This window comes from Jaculus jaculus, chromosome 14, assembly GCF_020740685.1.
Source record: "Jaculus jaculus isolate mJacJac1 chromosome 14, mJacJac1.mat.Y.cur, whole genome shotgun sequence".
Taxonomy (NCBI): domain Eukaryota; kingdom Metazoa; phylum Chordata; class Mammalia; order Rodentia; family Dipodidae; genus Jaculus; species Jaculus jaculus.
The window spans coordinates 59082054-59099379 of NC_059115.1; the positions used below are offsets into that span (position 1 = coordinate 59082054).

Here is a 17326-nt window from a genome sequence, read left to right on the forward strand (position 1 = left end):
CCACCATACATAATTCTGATGAGGGAGACATGGGAGCAAAGAGAAAGTCTTCCCCCGGCCCCTAAGGCAAGGTCTCACTCTAGTCCTGGCTGACTTGGAACTCTGTAGGTCCAGGCTGGCCTTGAACCCACAGTGATCCTCCTACCTCTGCCTCCCAAGCGCTGGGGTTACAGGTGTGCACCACCACACGCCTGGATGAGAAAGTCTTAAATTAGCAGCTGCCATCCGGTCTTGCTCCCAGCTTCCCTAGATGAGAAAAAGAATGCTGGCCAAGGAGGGCTGCTGAGTCATTTGGTAGGTTATGAAGTCCAAGGGGTCAATTGTGCCGCACTAGCTGATGTCATAACATCTAGGGCTCCCCCGCAGGCTCTGGGAAGTGAGGGCACTTTTAGTTCAAACCTCAGTATCAGGGTTTAATACCAAACAGGGCTAGGTCCTTGGCTGCCTGCCCCGCCAAACAAAGTTGTGTCCCAGAGAAACCGGACCACCTCCTTCTGGTAGGATGGCTTCCCACAACCTCAACTTCCGGAATTTTCATCGTGGGGCTTGTCTTGGTGTACTACTATTTCAATGTCAGTATTCTTTTTTTATTTTTAATTTTTTTTGTTCATTTTTATTTATTTGAGTGTGATAGCGAGAGAAAGAGACAGAGAGAGAGAGAGAGAGAGAATGGGTGCGCCAGGGCTTCCAGCCACTGCTAATGAACTCCAGACGTGTGCACCCCCTTGTGCATCTGGCTAACGTGGGTCCTGGGAAATCGAGCCTTGAACCGGGGTCCTAAGGCTTCACAGGCAAGCGCTTAACTGCTAAGCCATCTCTCCAGCCCTCAATGTCAGTGTTCTTGGTGGCAGGCGAATTTAAGGCCAGAAAGCACGGTAAATCCAGAGGCAACACCACGGCTTAGTGCTGGTGGCTAGGTATGTTATTATTTCCTAAGTGACATGGCTGGCCAGCAGGTTTGCAAAATGAGCGACGCTTACTTTGTCATTCACATGCCTGAAATTATATAAGTAGCACACCAATTGCTCAAGACACAGATTCTTTGGTCTACTCATCGAAATAGCAAGTAACAGAATACCTCGTTAGTTAAATAAAAAAATGACAATCTTTTATTTTTCAGACCTTGTTACACATTAAAATGCACTCATCTCCCTCTTGGGTTATTAAGCAGATTATCTGCTCTTTCCTTTTGACCCTTACCCCCCCCCCATTATTTTGATGGGTTCACTTCTAAAATGAATTCTTCCTGTCTGTCTTACTGTATTGACTTCCACAGTCTCATAACAAAGTCCAACCTAGGTTTCCTCCTACGTGTGAAATGGATGTCAATGATGACTATTTTGTCGGCACATGTTGAAGATGACATCGAGGTTAAGCTCTGAGCAGATATTTCAAGGCGATGGCATGCCATGACAGTTTTGAGAATTTAACTATCACTATTGGTACAAAGAAGCCAATCCTCAGTTTCATAAGCATATTCTAACATTGGACATTATTCATAATATCTAATATACTTTATTCCCAAAGTCATGACTTCAGATGTGTAATGTTCTTCAGGTTCATTTTGCCTCAGATTTAATTCCTGAATGTCAGTGACATACTCTTTAACCAAAAAAAAAAAAAAAAAAAAAAAAAAAAAAAAAAAAAATCAGGGGTACACATGAATACAGAATTGCTTTAAAAGGAGCAAAGACAGCAAAAGAAGCTCTTGGCATTTAAAAAGAGATACAAAGTATGGAATAAAAGTGAATAAAAAACACACACCTTTGTACATATCAGAAATATCCAATGTACCACCAATACAATTGCTCTTAAAAAAGTTCTAGAGTTTGGAGACATGCACTTTGTTTTATGTAACTACGTTTGTATTACCAACTCCACATCTTTCCTATCTATGTCCTGTCACCCATTAGAGTCTTTAAAAACCTGAAAGGTTGGCAATATGGTTTTTTTAAAATAAACCTCACCAAAGGACCACCATCATGTGTGGCTGTTGGATGGGGCCAAGCCCTTCTCAAGTGTCGTCTTTAGAGTCCTCTTTTCCCCTTCATGAGTCAGCGGTGCTCCAACTTCAAATGCATCCCATTCACCCCCAGGCCAGGCGCCCAAGCTCAAATGTTCTCTTCATCCAACATTTTGTTGATGCCGTCACAAAGTTTCTGTAAGTGAGGTTTAAATTTTCCAAAGGGATTATACAAGGCAGCCAAAAAATCACAATCTGAGAAGTGATCAAAGACATTATTAACCCGTCCGTGAGACTTGGCCGTGAGGTGACGCTGGATGATGTCATGCAGCAGCTCTCGGCATTCATTCAGCAGCCGGGACAGCACATTCCGGTCAAAGGTGTAGTCCACCTGGTGGAAGCTGACCACGGTCATGGCGAGCTGATGGACCTTCTTCTTAAACTTCTCCATGAGGGCCAGCTCCTCCTGGTTGAACTGACTGTTCCTGTAGAGGACAGCCAGCTTGATGACGGTCTTGATGAGGTTCTTGATGATCTTCTCGGCCTCCTTCTTGTTCTGCGTGTACTCCTTGGTCACCCGGTACAACTCGTCCAGCACCTCGCTGCTCGTGTCGTCGATCAAGGTGGTGGCGATCGATTTGGACACCATTTTACCCAGGATCTTCTTCTGCGCCTGAACGGCCAGGTTTTTGGAATTAAAGACATCTGTGGCCACTAAAAAAACAACAAAACAAAACAGAAAGAATGATCAGCAAAAACAAAGAACAAATATTAGGGGGTATTTTCCCTTCAATCTTTCCATTATTTGTGATATGATCTACTGATGTGAATCTGTTCAGAAAAAAATTAACTGTTTTCTACATTTCTAGATATTAGGGTCTCATTTTCAGACTTAACAGGTTGATGTGTAACTCATATTTTTGCACCTTCTGCTATGTAGTCAGTCAATACTATACAAGTTGAAGTTGGTGACTCTTGAAAATAATTCTGTGATTTAAAAATATGTCTCATGAGGTGGTCTTTTAAAAATAGTTTTATTTATTTATTTGCAGGGAGGGGAGAGAGAGAGAGAGAGATGGGGGGGGGAAGAAAGGTATATCAGGGCTTCTAGCTGCTGCCAACAAACTCCACTCTAGATGCGTGCACCGCCTTGCGCATCTGTTTTACATTAGTTCTGGGGAATCAAACCTGGGTTTTTTGGCTTTGCAGGCAGGTGCCTTAACCACTAAGCCATCTCTCCAGAACCTCCCTTTTTTTTGAGGTAGGGTCTCACTCTAGCCCAGGTTGACCTAGAATTCACTATGTAGTCTCAGGGTGGCCTTGAACTTACAATGATTCTCCTACCTCTGCCTCCAGAGTGCTGGGATTAAAGGCATGTGCCACCATGCCCGGCAACCCTGACATTTTAATGTATTTTAGCTTATGTCTTTAGCTGATGAAATGTACATGGAAAACATACTTTGAAAAAGCGGGTGCTTAACAGAGTTTTCTTCTGGAATGATCCTAACTCTTACTTTGACAGATGTTTAAGACACATACATAATGAGAGCTGCGTGCATTAACTACCACAGGCATACGATGGACGATGTTTGTAGCTTCAGTGGAAATGCTCAACACAGCAAGCTTAGTCTTTCCCCTCCATGATATCCCGTGCTCTGTGACTGAGGCAGTCTGAAAGCATCGCTGTCTACCACGGTGCTTTTCCTGTCATCCCCTGGGGATTCCTAGGGTGCCCACGCCACTGCTGGGTCAAGGCTGCTGTCCTCAGGCTGGGTGAAAGTATGCATTCAGTGATACAAGATAGCAAGCCTGCCAATGCGGGCAGGCAGGCTGAGTCGGGGCATCAGTGATATCAAGTGACTGCTACCTCGGACAGCCTCACGTCATTAGGGAGCACACACACGGCCGCTTCCAGCTCCGGGCTGGGGGGACACAAGAGAGACGCCTGTGGCGTGAAGCTCTCACAGGAAATGTAAAATTGGACGAAGAGAAGCCTCCTCAGACTCGAAGTGTATCTGTGGTAGACATTCAGATAGTCCTGTATAGCTTGTTACAGAATGGTTTCTGATGACCAGAATGGCTTCTATGAAACCATATCGCATCTACTGGAAGAATGTCTTCAATGAACTAGAAATGGTGCTCTCACAGTTCGTATTTAAATGTTCTAAAAATATTTTTTATTTATTTATTTGAGAGACAGAGAAAGAGGAAGAGAGAGAGAATGGGTGTGCCAGGGCCTCCAGCCACTGCACACGAACTCCAGATGCGTGTGACAACTTGTGCATCTGGATAAAGTGGGTCAAACTGGGATCCTTTGGCCTTGCAGGTAAACGCCTTAAACTGCTAAGCCATCTCTCCAGCCCCTCCATATTTAAATTTCTAAAAGTTGAACTGAAACTGCAGAAGAAGAACTGAAATATATTTTGAGGAAGAAAAGGTAATTGAAAAAGTACAAGAAATAGCCAACTTTATGTAGGTTGCCAGGCTTTAAAATTTTTTATTAGCTAAGCAGTAGTCTTCTCCTATCTGTTTCTCTGATGATTTGCTAAAAATTAATTCACACTAAGCAAGTTCTATAAAAAGAACTGGTACCCAGGTAATTAAAATTACCATATTACAACCAAGCACTGACCGTCTTTCATCTTACAATTCCTAATACAGACCTAAACAAATAATGCACCTGAATTACATAGGAAGGACACCCAACTGTTTTCAGAGACATAGCAAATAAGAGGAATTTCAGTTGCTTATTATATATAAAGTTGAAAATTCTTCTTTTTTAGTATTTTAGAATCTGGTCACTCTACAAACAGCCTATCTGGGATTCACTGGCCCATTTCACAGATGAACACTCTGTACTGTGAAGTACTGAGATCAAAGAGGAGAAGTGTTCATGGACTCTGATGTGCTAACTTTCAAAGGCTGGACTTGCAAATTTGCTCTTCTCAGCTACTTTCCTCATTAAATGTCATATCCTATTTAATTTCAAACTTAAAGGGGAAATAATAACTCTGTGCACAGCACTTTAACTTCCTGCAAGACAGGAAGCAGAGACATAATCTACCACTGAGGACTGAGCAAGATCACTGGCCTCTTACTGGAACCATGGCAGAACCGAAAAGCGGAAGCTGATCTGAGGCTTCCACATTCTCTTGGCCCTGTTTAGAAACACAGCAGCAATATTACACTTTCATGTTAGTCTGTGATTAATCCAGTAGGCTCGGAAGCTGGGGAGACGGCTCGCTGGGTAAGGTGCTTGCTATGCAAGCTCGAGGACCTGAGTCTGGATCACCAGCACGCACATAAAACGCTGGCTGCTCACAGTCAGTGCCAGCACCGGGGAGGCAGGCGGGGAGCCCCTGGGTCTTGCTGGCTAGAGTAGCTGAATCAGCGAGCCACAGGTTCAGCCAGAAACCCTGTCTCGAGTAAGGTGGAGAGTGACTGAGGAAGACACCTGACCCATTGTTGGCCTCTGAACTCCACATGCATTCACATACATGTGCCCACATGCATATGAACACACACATGCACATACACCACTCACACAAACAAAAAAAATCCAGTAGGCTCTTCTCCCCTCTACTGGGAAGACATGTATTCAGTAGATTTATTTTCCAGCATTAGAAATGGCCTGTTTTGAGCCAATTGGGGGTTGTGGCTGAGACTGCTTGCCAGGGATATGTGGTCTGTGATCATAAAATACATTTTTCCTTGCACATTAACTGCTGCTAGCCACTCCCGCTCAACTCACCGTCAGTTCTACAAGCTCTAGCAAACCCAGTCAAAGCCTGGCATCTGTCAGATCTAGTCCTGTACCAATTTTTCCTCCTTCCTCTATTCTCACCCCTGTGATGTCATCTCTTCCCATAGCTTCTGATAGCATCCATGTGTGAATGACTCCCACAGTCAAAACTCGGTCCTGACCTCTTTTCCAGACTCATTTTGCAAAAGCATTATTTTTCTTCTCTTTTAGGATTCTGCAGACATCTCAAATGCACCATGTCCAAACTGAATCCTTCTCTCCAATCCCACAAAACGCTCTTCCTCCGAGATTTGTTTCCTCAACTAACCTTTCACTGAAGTCAGAGGCTTGGGAACCACCTACTGTCTCACCCCCATTACCAAGTTCCTTCCACCTTCTCAAATTCTATCCAGTTCCCTCCATCTCTACAGACACTGCCTAGTTCAACTCCTTTCCAGTGTCTTTTCATATGACTACCAGAGTATTTGAAAAACATATATTAGAAAATGATGTTCCTTTCAAATGCTTTTCTATCCCACTTCCTAGCTTGGAAAACCCTTATATTTGCGTCCACGTTACTATCTCCCTCCCTGCTCAGGGATCTAAGCTCTCTAAGAATAGATTCTATCTATCTTGCTCCCCAGGCCTGGGCTTGGCCAAGAAGCAGAGGCAGTTGTCCCACCATCTTTTCACTAGATTTAAATACTTCTCAAGGAGAACATACTGGCCTCAGAACAAGAGTTTTTCATATATATTTGGCTGTGTTGTTTGCTTATTTTAAAACCTAGAGAGAGAGACATTTATTTCACCTCATTAAATATGTGGTTTTCTTCTCTGTAAGAGTACTTCAGAAAGTGGTTTCTCTTACTATCAGCAATAAGTTCTTCTAAATAGAAAAGATTTGTTGTGTGCAACAGGAAAACATCTGAGGACCAGAACAGGAATGTTTTGAGTATAAGCAAGGCATGACCTGGGCCGCAGGACGCTGACCACAGGCCCCCTCTACTTCTGGCTGGGTCTGTGTTTAAACACGTGACAGAGATGAGCCCAAGGCACATCCTGGGAAGAACCAAAATGCGTGTGCAGATGTTATCCAAAGGGACAGTACTGAAAATATTGATCTGAAATTCTACTTGTTAAGATGAATCTACTTGTCTTTGGAAATTGGCATGGGAAACGGTGGCAGAAGAAAAATGATGCTTTATCTATCTTACAGCTGTGCAAAACATTTACTAACACAGGGCTGGGGAGATGGCTCAGTAGATAAAGTGGATAAGCTGAAGTGCCTGAATGCAATTCCCACTTCCCCAGAATCTGGCCTGGGTGAAAGACAGGGTTTGTAACCCCAGCGCTCTCACTGACGCTAGAATCCTGAGTAAGAAATCCCACCAAAGACAAGGTGGATGGGTGAGGACCAGCCTGAAAGTTGACTCTGGTCTCCACATGCTGCGCTGTGTGGTATGTCTCATTCATGCAACTCACGTGAGCATGCGCACACACATGAACCTGTGTGCGGGCACAGACACACAAGCAAATAAAACTTTTTTAAAAGAGAACTACTGTTATCTTTAAACCATCTTACAACTAAGGATGTAACTCTGGCAGAATGCTTTTGCATAGCATGCATTAGGTCCTAGTTCAATCTTCATCAATACTACCAAAAAAAAAAAAAAAAAAAGACTTCTAGAAAGGAGTAAATGTTACCTTTTTTTTTTTGGTTGAGGTAGGGTCTCACTCTAGCTCAGGCTGACCTGGAATTCACTCTGTAGTCTCAGGGGGCCCTGAACTCATGGTGATCCTTTTACCTCTGCCTCCCGAGTGCTGGGATTAAAGGCGTGCACCACCATGCCTGGCGAGTGAATGTTACTGTACATCTATCTACTTGACTTGCCCCATCTCTCCCTCTCTCCCATCCCTCCCTCTCTGGCTTCATCAAATGTCCCTTTTCAACAATGTTTGTTATAAAGCAAACTGATATTTAGGGAACCGTCGTTTCAGTATCAACAGTTATGAAGTTGGAGATAAATATTGATGGTAAAAACACACTGACCTATGTATACAAGAAAGAAATGTCCTCAAAAGGAAATAAAGGGAAAGGTCTTTCAAAATAGGTGCTAATGAAGAACTGTAGCTTTTTTTTGAACATTAACAAAAAATGCCCCGTAACTACTGTACAACGAAGTACTCATCGCTTTCTTTACAATTTCACCAGCAAATACATAATGTGTTATGTTTGATATGGTGGAAAAATGTATATATCTCATTACAAATTCTTCTTCTGCTGCTTCTTCCTTTTTAAGTTTTATTTATTTGAGAGAGAGAATAGTAGAGGCAGACAAAGGGAGAATGGGTGCACCAGGGCCTCTAGCAAACTCCAGACACATGTGCTGTGCCACCCTGTGCATCTGGCTTACGTGGATACCAGGGAACTGAATCTGGGTGCAAGGACTAAAGGTATGTCCACCATGCTTGGCTTACAAATTCCTGTCTAGTTAAAATTTGATCCAGTAGGTCTAAATGTTAAGAAGGATGAGAAAGAAAACCATTTGGAGAGCTTGGCTTTTATTAACAAATACATAAAACCTTACTGTTCTTGTACCTGAAAAACCCCCAAATCTAAAGGGGACTTAGTAGAAAGGCTGTGCTGGTGATAATAACACAGTCAGAACTAAACCTACGCTCTAGCACCAGAAAGTAGCAGGCTGAGAGTTATCTTTGCTACCCTGGGATTTGTCAGTGCTCCAGGGGGAAGGAAGGCACACAGGGAATGGCTGGCGATATATCCTGACACCACCCTCCATACTGAAATCCTCAAAGTAGGAAATTCAAAGAGACTGGGAATAAACATGACTCAAGAGAAGGAGAATAAGCCGGGCATGGTGGCACACCTTTAACCCCAGCACTCGGGAGGCAGAGGTAGGAGGACCACCGAGAGTTCAAGGCCACCCTGAGACTACAGAGTGAGACCCTACCTCAAAAATACCAAAGAAAAAAAAAAAAAAGAAGAGAGAGAGAAGGAGAGAGAGAGGAGGACAAGAAAGGGGAGGGAGATAAGAGAGTGAGGAAGAAGTACCTAGGTGGGTGAGGAGGCAACCAGCAATAGCAATAGTACATCTTAGGGACTCTACAGAGAGGAGCCAAGTGCGGGGCACCATCCTACGCCCTGTGCTTCTGTCTGCAGAGGGGGGCTGCCTACAGGAGATTACTAGCCTGACACTGAACACACCGTGCAGTTTCCCCAGTCCAGAACTGAAGAACCAGAAACACACACACCATCACAGGGACGAAGGGAGACACTCACTCCATGTCTCACGTGGATTCCAGAGAAGCGCACGCTCATTTGAAAAGGCAACGTGAGCTGGGGAGATGGTTTAGCTGTAAAGGTGCTTGCCTACGAAGCCTAAGGAACCAGAACCCACATAAGCCAGATGCACATGGAGGCACATGCGTCTTGAGTTTGCAGTGGCGAGAGGCCCTGGTGCACCTATTCTCTATCTAATAAACAAATAATTAAGAAAGGCAACATGGAAGAGAAAATGCTAACTTTGAGATACCTCCTCTCATCTCAATGTGTGTAGTGGGACCTATCAAAGACTTCCAGATTTGAACCAATATCCTTTGGCTTGGCAGGCAAACGCTTAACCATTAAGCCATCCCTCTAGCCCCGTATAATGTATTTTAAAAGCCCAAACCCTCTGAAGCTAACGTCTCTGTGCACTACCATTCTCCTCAGGAATATTACTACTGGAGCTTGGTTTCCACATCTACGAGCCTCTAGAGAATGGGGCCTCCACCTCCCGTTTCAAAGACAAAAGAACAGGGGCCACAGAGAAGTGCCACACAATGCCTTCCACAGGCTTGTTTAGAGAACATGACTTAAGCTTCACACAGATCTTGACACTCTCTAGTACATTTGGTCACAATTAATCAACTCCTTCTGTTAGTAAGATGGAACTGAGAAATGCAAAATGCCAGATGGCTGTGTGGAAAGAGACCTCAAGTGCTTAAGCTAATAGAGTTTTACTGCCCCTCCCATGATGATATTAAAAAATATGTAATGTTTCAATCCTATACAAGGACATTTCTCTTTTTTAAGGCGTTGAACCACTTTTCAGCAATAGGTTCAACTTGAAAGGACTCTGTCAGGCATGGAGGGGTCGTTTGCCTGGAGGAAACTGGCTCACTGAGAACAGAATTAGCACTTACCACAAAAAGCCAAGAGAAGAAACAGTTGCAACGCCCACGTTAAGCTGGGTAACGGGGGCAGTGTGCAAAGGAAACCGTCCAAAAATAAGGCCCAGTGAACACCCACAGTTAGTTAGAGCCACAGCAGCTGACAAGATCGTTCCAGTCACCGCATTCTTAAAGCAGTTTCCAGAGCCTTCCAGACAGCCGGAGACCCACAGGCACACTTGGAGGCCAAAGGCCCGAGTGAAGAGAGCTGCATTGCAGGCTTGGGTGCAATTCCACCGCTTCGAAATTCAGTTTCCTCATCTGCTCAGTGGGGGCCATGTCCAGTTGGCATGGCTAAAACGAGAGTGAGTTACTAGTATGAAAACACCCAGCAGTGTACGAGGCTCATGACAGACCACGAGGGAACTCCCACTGAACAGTGCAGGTGATGCCAGGGCAGCTGACGCCTGGAACAGGCTCGGGGGTTCAAGCTCCGCATGTGTGCACACCGCCCTCTCCGTTCAGCTCTCTCTCTTTTTCTGAGGTAGGGTCTCACTCTAGCCCTCATCTGGAATTCACTGTGTAGTCTCAGGGTGGCCTTGAACTCAAGGTGATCCTTCTACCTCTGCCTCCCGAGTGCTGGGATGAAAGGAGCATGCCACCACACCCTCACTTCTTTTAATCTTTTTTTTTTATTTATTTTTTTTATTTTTTTTTTATTTTTATTTTTTTTAAATTTTTATTAACATTTTCCATGATTATAAAACATATCCCATGGTAATTCCCTCCCTCCCCACCCCCACACTTTCCCGTTTGAAATTCCATTCTCAATCATATTACCTCCCCATTACAATCATTGTAATTACATATATACAATATCAACCTATTAAGTATCCTCCTCCCTTCCTTTCTCCACTCTTTATGTCTCCTTTTCAACTTACTGGCCTCTGCTACTAAGTATTTTCATTCTCACACAGAAGCCCAGTCATCTGTAGCTAGGATCCCCATATGAGGGAGAACATGTGGCGCTTGGCTTTCTGGGCCTGGGTTACCTGACTTAGTATAATACTTTCCAGGTCCATCCATTTTTCTGCAAATTTCATAACTTCATTTTTCTTTACCGCTGAGTAGAACTCCATTGTATAAATGTACCACATCTTCATTATCCACTCATCTGTTGAGGGACATCTAGGCTGGTTCCATTTCCCAGCTATTATAAATTGAGCAGCAATAAACATGGTTGAGCATGTACTTCTAAGGAAATGAGATGAGTCCTTTGGATATATGCCTAGGAGTGCTATAGCTGGGTCATATGGTAGATCAATCTCTAGCTGCTTTAGGAACCTCCACACTGTTTTCCACAATGGCTGGACCAGATTGCATTCCCACCAGCAGTGTAGAAGGGTTCCTTTTTTTCCACATCCCCGCCAACATTTATGATCATTTGTTTTCATGATGGTGGCCAATCTGACAGGAGTGAGATGGAATCTCAATGTAGTTTTAATCTGCATTTCCCTGATGACTAGTGACGTAGAACATTTTTTTAGGTGCTTATATGCCATTCGTATTTCTTCCTTTGAGAACTCTCTATTTAGCTCCTTAGTCCATTTTTTGATTGGCTTGTTTGATTCCTTATTAGTTAACTTTTTGAGTTCTTTGTATATCCTAGATATTAATCCTCTATCAGATATATAGCTGGCGAAGATTTTTTCCCATTCTGTAGGTTGCCTCTTTGCTTTTTTCACTGTGTCCTTTGCGGTGCAAAATCTTTGTAATTTCATTAGGTCCCAGTGGTTAATCTGTGGTTTTATTGCCTGAGCAATTGGGGTACTTCTTTTAATCTTTTAACTCTTCTGTCTCTAAGTTTGTGAACAGGAAAATGTGACCTCTACAGAAATCAGGAAGGCTTTCCCCATGTCACCACAGGTTGGTTGTTGCTCTGACACTGCTTCCTGGACTGAAGGAAAGCTTGGTGATGTTTATAGACAGTAAAATAGGTGCACTGCAAAGAATGCCAGTTTCATAAATGTCAAGAGGTCACAAGAAAACAAAAAAAAAGAATTTTATGGTTGTCCAAAGTCAGAGCCAGAGTTTACAGCCATGAGAACCCAGTGATTGGCCTAGGCAATAATGATAATGTTAGTGATAAGGATAATAAATAACGATAATATTAGTAGCAGCCACCCGTTTTTAAAACTTTTTAACAAATATATTTTATTTATTTGAGAGAGAAAGAGGGAGGGAGGGAGGGGGAGAGAGAATGAGCATGCCAGGGCCTCCAGCCACTGCAAACAAACTCCAGATGCATGCACCCCTTGTGCGTCTGGCTTACGTGGGTTCTGGAGAGTCGAACCAGGATCCTTTGGCTTTGCAGGCAAACGCCTTAACTGCTAAGCCATCTCTCCAGCCCAGTCTTTTTTAAATCTTCTTACTCTGTCTCTGTAACTGCCCAGATATTGTATTACTGATTGAAACCTCATGCCAAATACTGGGGAGGTGATTACTATTCAGTTACAGATGAGTTGTGTGAGGCTCAGAAAAACTAAAACTAAGTTACTTTCTTTCTTTTTTCTTTTTTTTTTTCTCTTGGTTTTTCGAGGTAGGGTCTCACTCTAGCCTAGGCTGACCTGGAATTCACTATGTAGTCTCAGGGTGGCCTTGAACTCACAGTGATCCCCCTACCTCTGCCTCCCAAGTGCTGGGGATTAAAGGTGTGCGCCACCACGCCCGGCTTCAAATTACTTTCAAAAGCCCATAAAATCAGTAAGTGGTAGAGATGAATTTATTCATGAATATTCAATTCCAAGCAATTCTCTGAAAAAAAGCTGTATTATAGTACATGAGCATTAGAAATAATGTTTTCACCTTGAAAACACAGGAAGATCTAATAATATCTGATTAAGGGAAGGAAGATCAAAGAGAACTGAGACCAGGTCTCCCAGAGGGAAGATGTGATGATAGGGGAGAGCGCCCCAGGAGAACTGGAAACAGCCTGCATCTTCAGGGAAGAAGCTAAGCAGTTTTAAGTTTTGTTTTTTTTTTTAATTTTTATTAGCATTTTCCATGATTATAAAAAAAATCTCAGGTAATTCCCTCCCCCCCACACTTTCCCCTTTGCAGTTTTAAGTTTTAGAATTCAATCTAAAATAAACAAAAATTAATATATAGTTCAAAAACAAGAATGTAAATACATGAAAAGTCTCTTGTCTCTCAGTTTTGCAATTCACAGCATAGCTTGACCTCAACCTTTATTTCCAAGAGGCCACAACTGTTCTCGGATTTCTGGCATCCGTTCAGAGCTATGCATAGATCTGGCCCCTGCAGAGAGAGCAAATGCATGAGTAGATTCTGTGCAGGGTAAGAAGTCTTAAAGGACTGTTCTCTCTCTCTCTCTCTCTCTCTCCCCGTTTTGCTTGTTTTTGTTTTCAGATAGGGTTTTACTATATAACAAGTCAGGCTGGCCTGGAACTCCTGATCCTCCTGCCTCAGCCTACTGAGTGCTAGAGTTGGCATTATAAGTGTATACCACCATACCTGGCTTAATGCTAGTAAGAAATGCAATTTTTGGGCTGGAGAGATGGCTTAGCGGTTGAGGCGTTTGCCTGTGAAGCCAAAAGACCCAGGTTCAATTTCCCAGGATCCATGTAAGCCAGATGCATTGTTTATAGTGGCTGAAGGCTCTGGCGCACCCCTTCTCTCTCTCTGCCTCTTTCTCTGAAATAAAATAAGTAAATGAAGTTTAAAAATAAATACAACTTATTTTTATTTTTTTAATTTGAGAAAGAGAGAGAATTGGTGCAGCAGGGATTCAGCTACTGAAATTGAACTCCAGACGCTTGTGCCACCTAGTGGGCATATGCGACCTTGCGCTTGCCTCACCTTTGTGTGTCTGGTCATTAGTATTTCTATACCTCAGAAATTTAAGGGTGTGTGTCAAGGATTTTTTTTTTTTTTTTTTCCGAGGCTGGGTCTCACTTTAGCCCAGGCTGACCTGGAATTCACTCTGTAGTCTCAGGGTGGCCTCAAACTCATGGCAATCCTCCTACCTCTGCCTCCCAGGTGCTGGGATTAAAGGCGTGTGCTACCATGCCCTGCTTGTCTCAAGGATCTTAAGGGGCAAATACATTATAACTTGCCAGAACCCAGTTTTAGGCAATGTTTGGCAGACAAAGGGCAAAAGTAGCAGGTATGCAGGGCAGAATCCTTAGGGCCATTGGCCACTGGCATCAGAAGTGCCTGGACTTTCTATGCTGATGGCACTGGAATCTCCGGGGCTCCAGTGCAACTTCCCCTGGTGAGGAGCACCCTCCGTGATTCTGATGTGTAGTGAGGTTGGGGAACTCCTGGAACACTGTGCTTAAAGTTTCGGATAGACTGTGGCCACTAAAGCATGATAAAAATACACTAAACGGATGTAATTCCTTTTCAAAAATCTCAAGAACTATAGCTAGCTGTTGGCTTGTGCAGTGAATCCACACAAAAAAGCCTCAAAGAATTTTGATAATGTATCTAAATAAAAGATTAGCCTCTCTTCGTGTTGATACCACAAAGCAAAATTTGAACAGGGCCTAACTCCTACATATGGGAATTGAAATTCAAGCCAAACATACCACCATCATTTACGCAGAACTGATTTTAGTGACATTTCCTTTTTCTTTTCAAATTTAAGTGAATCTTTTCTTATTTACTATGTTGAATTGGGAATTGTTGAGGGTGGCAGCGGGGATATACACAAAACTAATTCCAAAACGGAATTGGTACCATAGAAACCTTCCTCTTGGATAGCAGACTGAAAGACAGAACCCTCACAGAGTATGGGGAATCAGCTGGTAAGAAGGGCCCTGGAGGGGGTGGGATGAAGCCTAACCCTACAACATTTGGCTCTGGCTTGTAACTCCCAGTACCAGAAATCAGTTACAACTCACATCAAGATGGTGATGGGAGAGACCTGTGAGGACCCCAAACAAGACAGGCTTCTATCAAAGCACTTGATTACCCTTCTGAGGTAAAAGTTAAGACCCTATTGCTGAAGACAATTTCTGCCATCACAAAACACTGAGAGATCCAGCTGGATCTGTAAGGAAGCCAGTTCCCAGATTTTAGCCCGGGTGCATAGTGCTGAACAGCACTGTAACCAAGCAGAGGACGCGGCTACATGAAAGCGACCAGGCTGACAAGACATACACTTGTGTGCGTGGGTGGCAGCCAGCCCAGGTGGGTAACCAGCGGCTCTCTGACTGGCTAAGAGATCCACTCAGTGGAAAGGAATACATAGGTGGAACTGGGAACCAGGTCAGAATCCTATGGAGTCCAAAGAGAAGCTCCCACTAATCTTTGGCCAAAAGAAAGGCTATACCCATCAAAAAAGTCTCTCAAAATTGACAATGTTCATCCCCTTTAACCTATGCTGATCTCCCTCTCTGTTGGAGAATCTATTTTTCTTTTTCAGCCTCTTGCACAGCACCGAGGCCCCAGTGAAACCACAGAGGAGCTGGTGAGCTGAGAAAGAGCGCTGCTTCCATGGCAAGCCTGACAACCTGGGCCAGGGTGAGGGAGGCAGACGCTGAGGACACTCAAAGCGCACCAGAGCAGAAATCCAGGAGCTGCTGAGCTCACCACTAAGGCAGACTTAAAGCACACCCACCAGGGTTCAGGGAACTTTGTGTATGAGGGAGCAGAGAGAATGTAAGTGCCACAGGGTGGGAGGGAGTACCATAAGCACCTCCCAACCCCCCATGACTGACTGCTGCTCTCTCAGCTCACTACCCACAGCCCCATGGTGAACACCAGCAATCCCACGAAGAGGACCCTCCGTGGAGTGGGGGCAGGGTGAAAGGATATGATGCTACTAACGTATGATGTGTCCAGACAAGTTTATACTAAATTTAGTGCATGGCTTTATTTCTGTTTTTATTTTATTTACTCATTTGCTATCAGAGACAGACAGAGAGATCGTGTGTGAGAATGGGTGCACCAGAGTCTCTCGCCACCACAAACAAACTCCAGACACATGCTCTACTATGTGCATCTGGCTTTACATGGGTGCTAGGGAATCCAATCTGGGCTGATGGGCTTTGCATAGAAACATCTTTAAATGCTGAGCCATCTCCCCAGCCCCTAGTAACATAAATTTTCTTAAGAATGTAGAGCTTTTGCTTGTTCATACAACACAGAAAAATCCTCTCAGTAGCTCCCTGATTTCTATGTTTTGACAGCTCAAGCTCTCCTACCATGCTGCGGCTCTGGCTCTGGTGAATGTGCATATTCATGTAGCATTCCAAAAGCCAGTGGTGCTGGAGATGATGGGACACTTCCACACTGGGCCCCTGGTAAGTCACCTGTCTTCCTGATCAGGGAGGATACAGAGACCCCAAAACAAAAACTCGGTGTACAGTCTGAAACAGAGAGTCACACTGAGGAGCAATCAGTCCTTCTGGCTTCCCAAAGAGGGGAAAACTACTTGGCCAGCATGGCCCTGACTCCTCCTAACAGAAAACACTAGTATCAGAAAAGCTATAGGGCTGCTCCCGGGTCCCTAAAGTCTCCTCCAGAGATCCAATAGTGACCTCCAAAGTTAATCCTTTATTAAATGTTGGCTATCTGCTTGGTCTTAAACACTCAGAGAGAAATGTATAACCAAAGATACAGGGATACCTCAAATATATGAATGGCTGTGGTGGTTTGATTCAGGTGTCCCCCATAAACTTAGGTGTTCTGAATGCTAGGTTCCCAGCTGATGGATATTTGGGAATTAATGCCTCCTGGAGGGAGTGTATTGTTGGGGGCGGGCTTAAGGGCTTTATAGCCAGTTTCCCCATGCCAGTGTTTGGCACACCCTCCTGTTGCTATGGTCCATCTTCTGTTGGCCAGGGGGTGATGTCCACCCTCTGCTCATGCCATCGTTTTCCCCTGCCATCGTGGAGCTTCCCCTCGAGCCTGTAAGCCAAATAAACCTCTTTTTCCCAGAAGCTGCTCTTGGTTGGGTGATTTCTACCAGCAATGCGAACTGGACTGCAACAATGGCCTATTAAGTAATACAATAAGAGCTTTCCAAGAGGGGAATCAAACAAGACCTTAAGACGTGTTGTCCCCATCTCTAATAGTTCTAATTCTATAATAAGGACAAACAACCATAGATGTCAAAAAGAGTTATTTTCTTCCCTTCCTTCCTTCCTTCTTTTTTTCTTTCTTTCTTCTTTTTGGTTTTCTCAACATTCTTACATAAGTCTTGAGACCAAAAATGTATTCGAACAGCCTTTAATGACACCCAATGGCTCTATGGTACCAACCTTTGGTCCTGGCTACCCCCAGGACGAATTTAAAAAGGTACACTCTGGAAGGCTATTATCCTTGAATTTTTCTTTCTTTCCATGCCTTTTTCCCCAGGCCCTCCACGTGGGATCTCTAGCTACAAGGGTGCCTTTCCTTGGCTCTACTTCCCTCAATAA

The 17326-nt window shown here is 43.9% G+C and overlaps 1 protein-coding gene across 3 annotated transcripts in view; it reads right to left on the reverse strand.

Annotated features, from left to right (window-relative positions):
- Positions 1–1086: 1086 nt before the first annotated feature.
- Positions 1087–17326, reverse strand: part of Tnfaip8 (TNF alpha induced protein 8) — a 145333-nt gene continuing 129093 nt past the window's right edge. For all 3 annotated transcript variants that reach the window (XM_045133205.1, XM_045133204.1, XM_004651551.3), the window contains exon 2: positions 1087–2677. In XM_045133205.1, the coding sequence (XP_044989140.1) occupies positions 2112–2677 (566 nt within the window). In that variant the 3' untranslated portion in view covers positions 1087–2111. The remainder of the gene's footprint in view (positions 2678–17326) is intronic.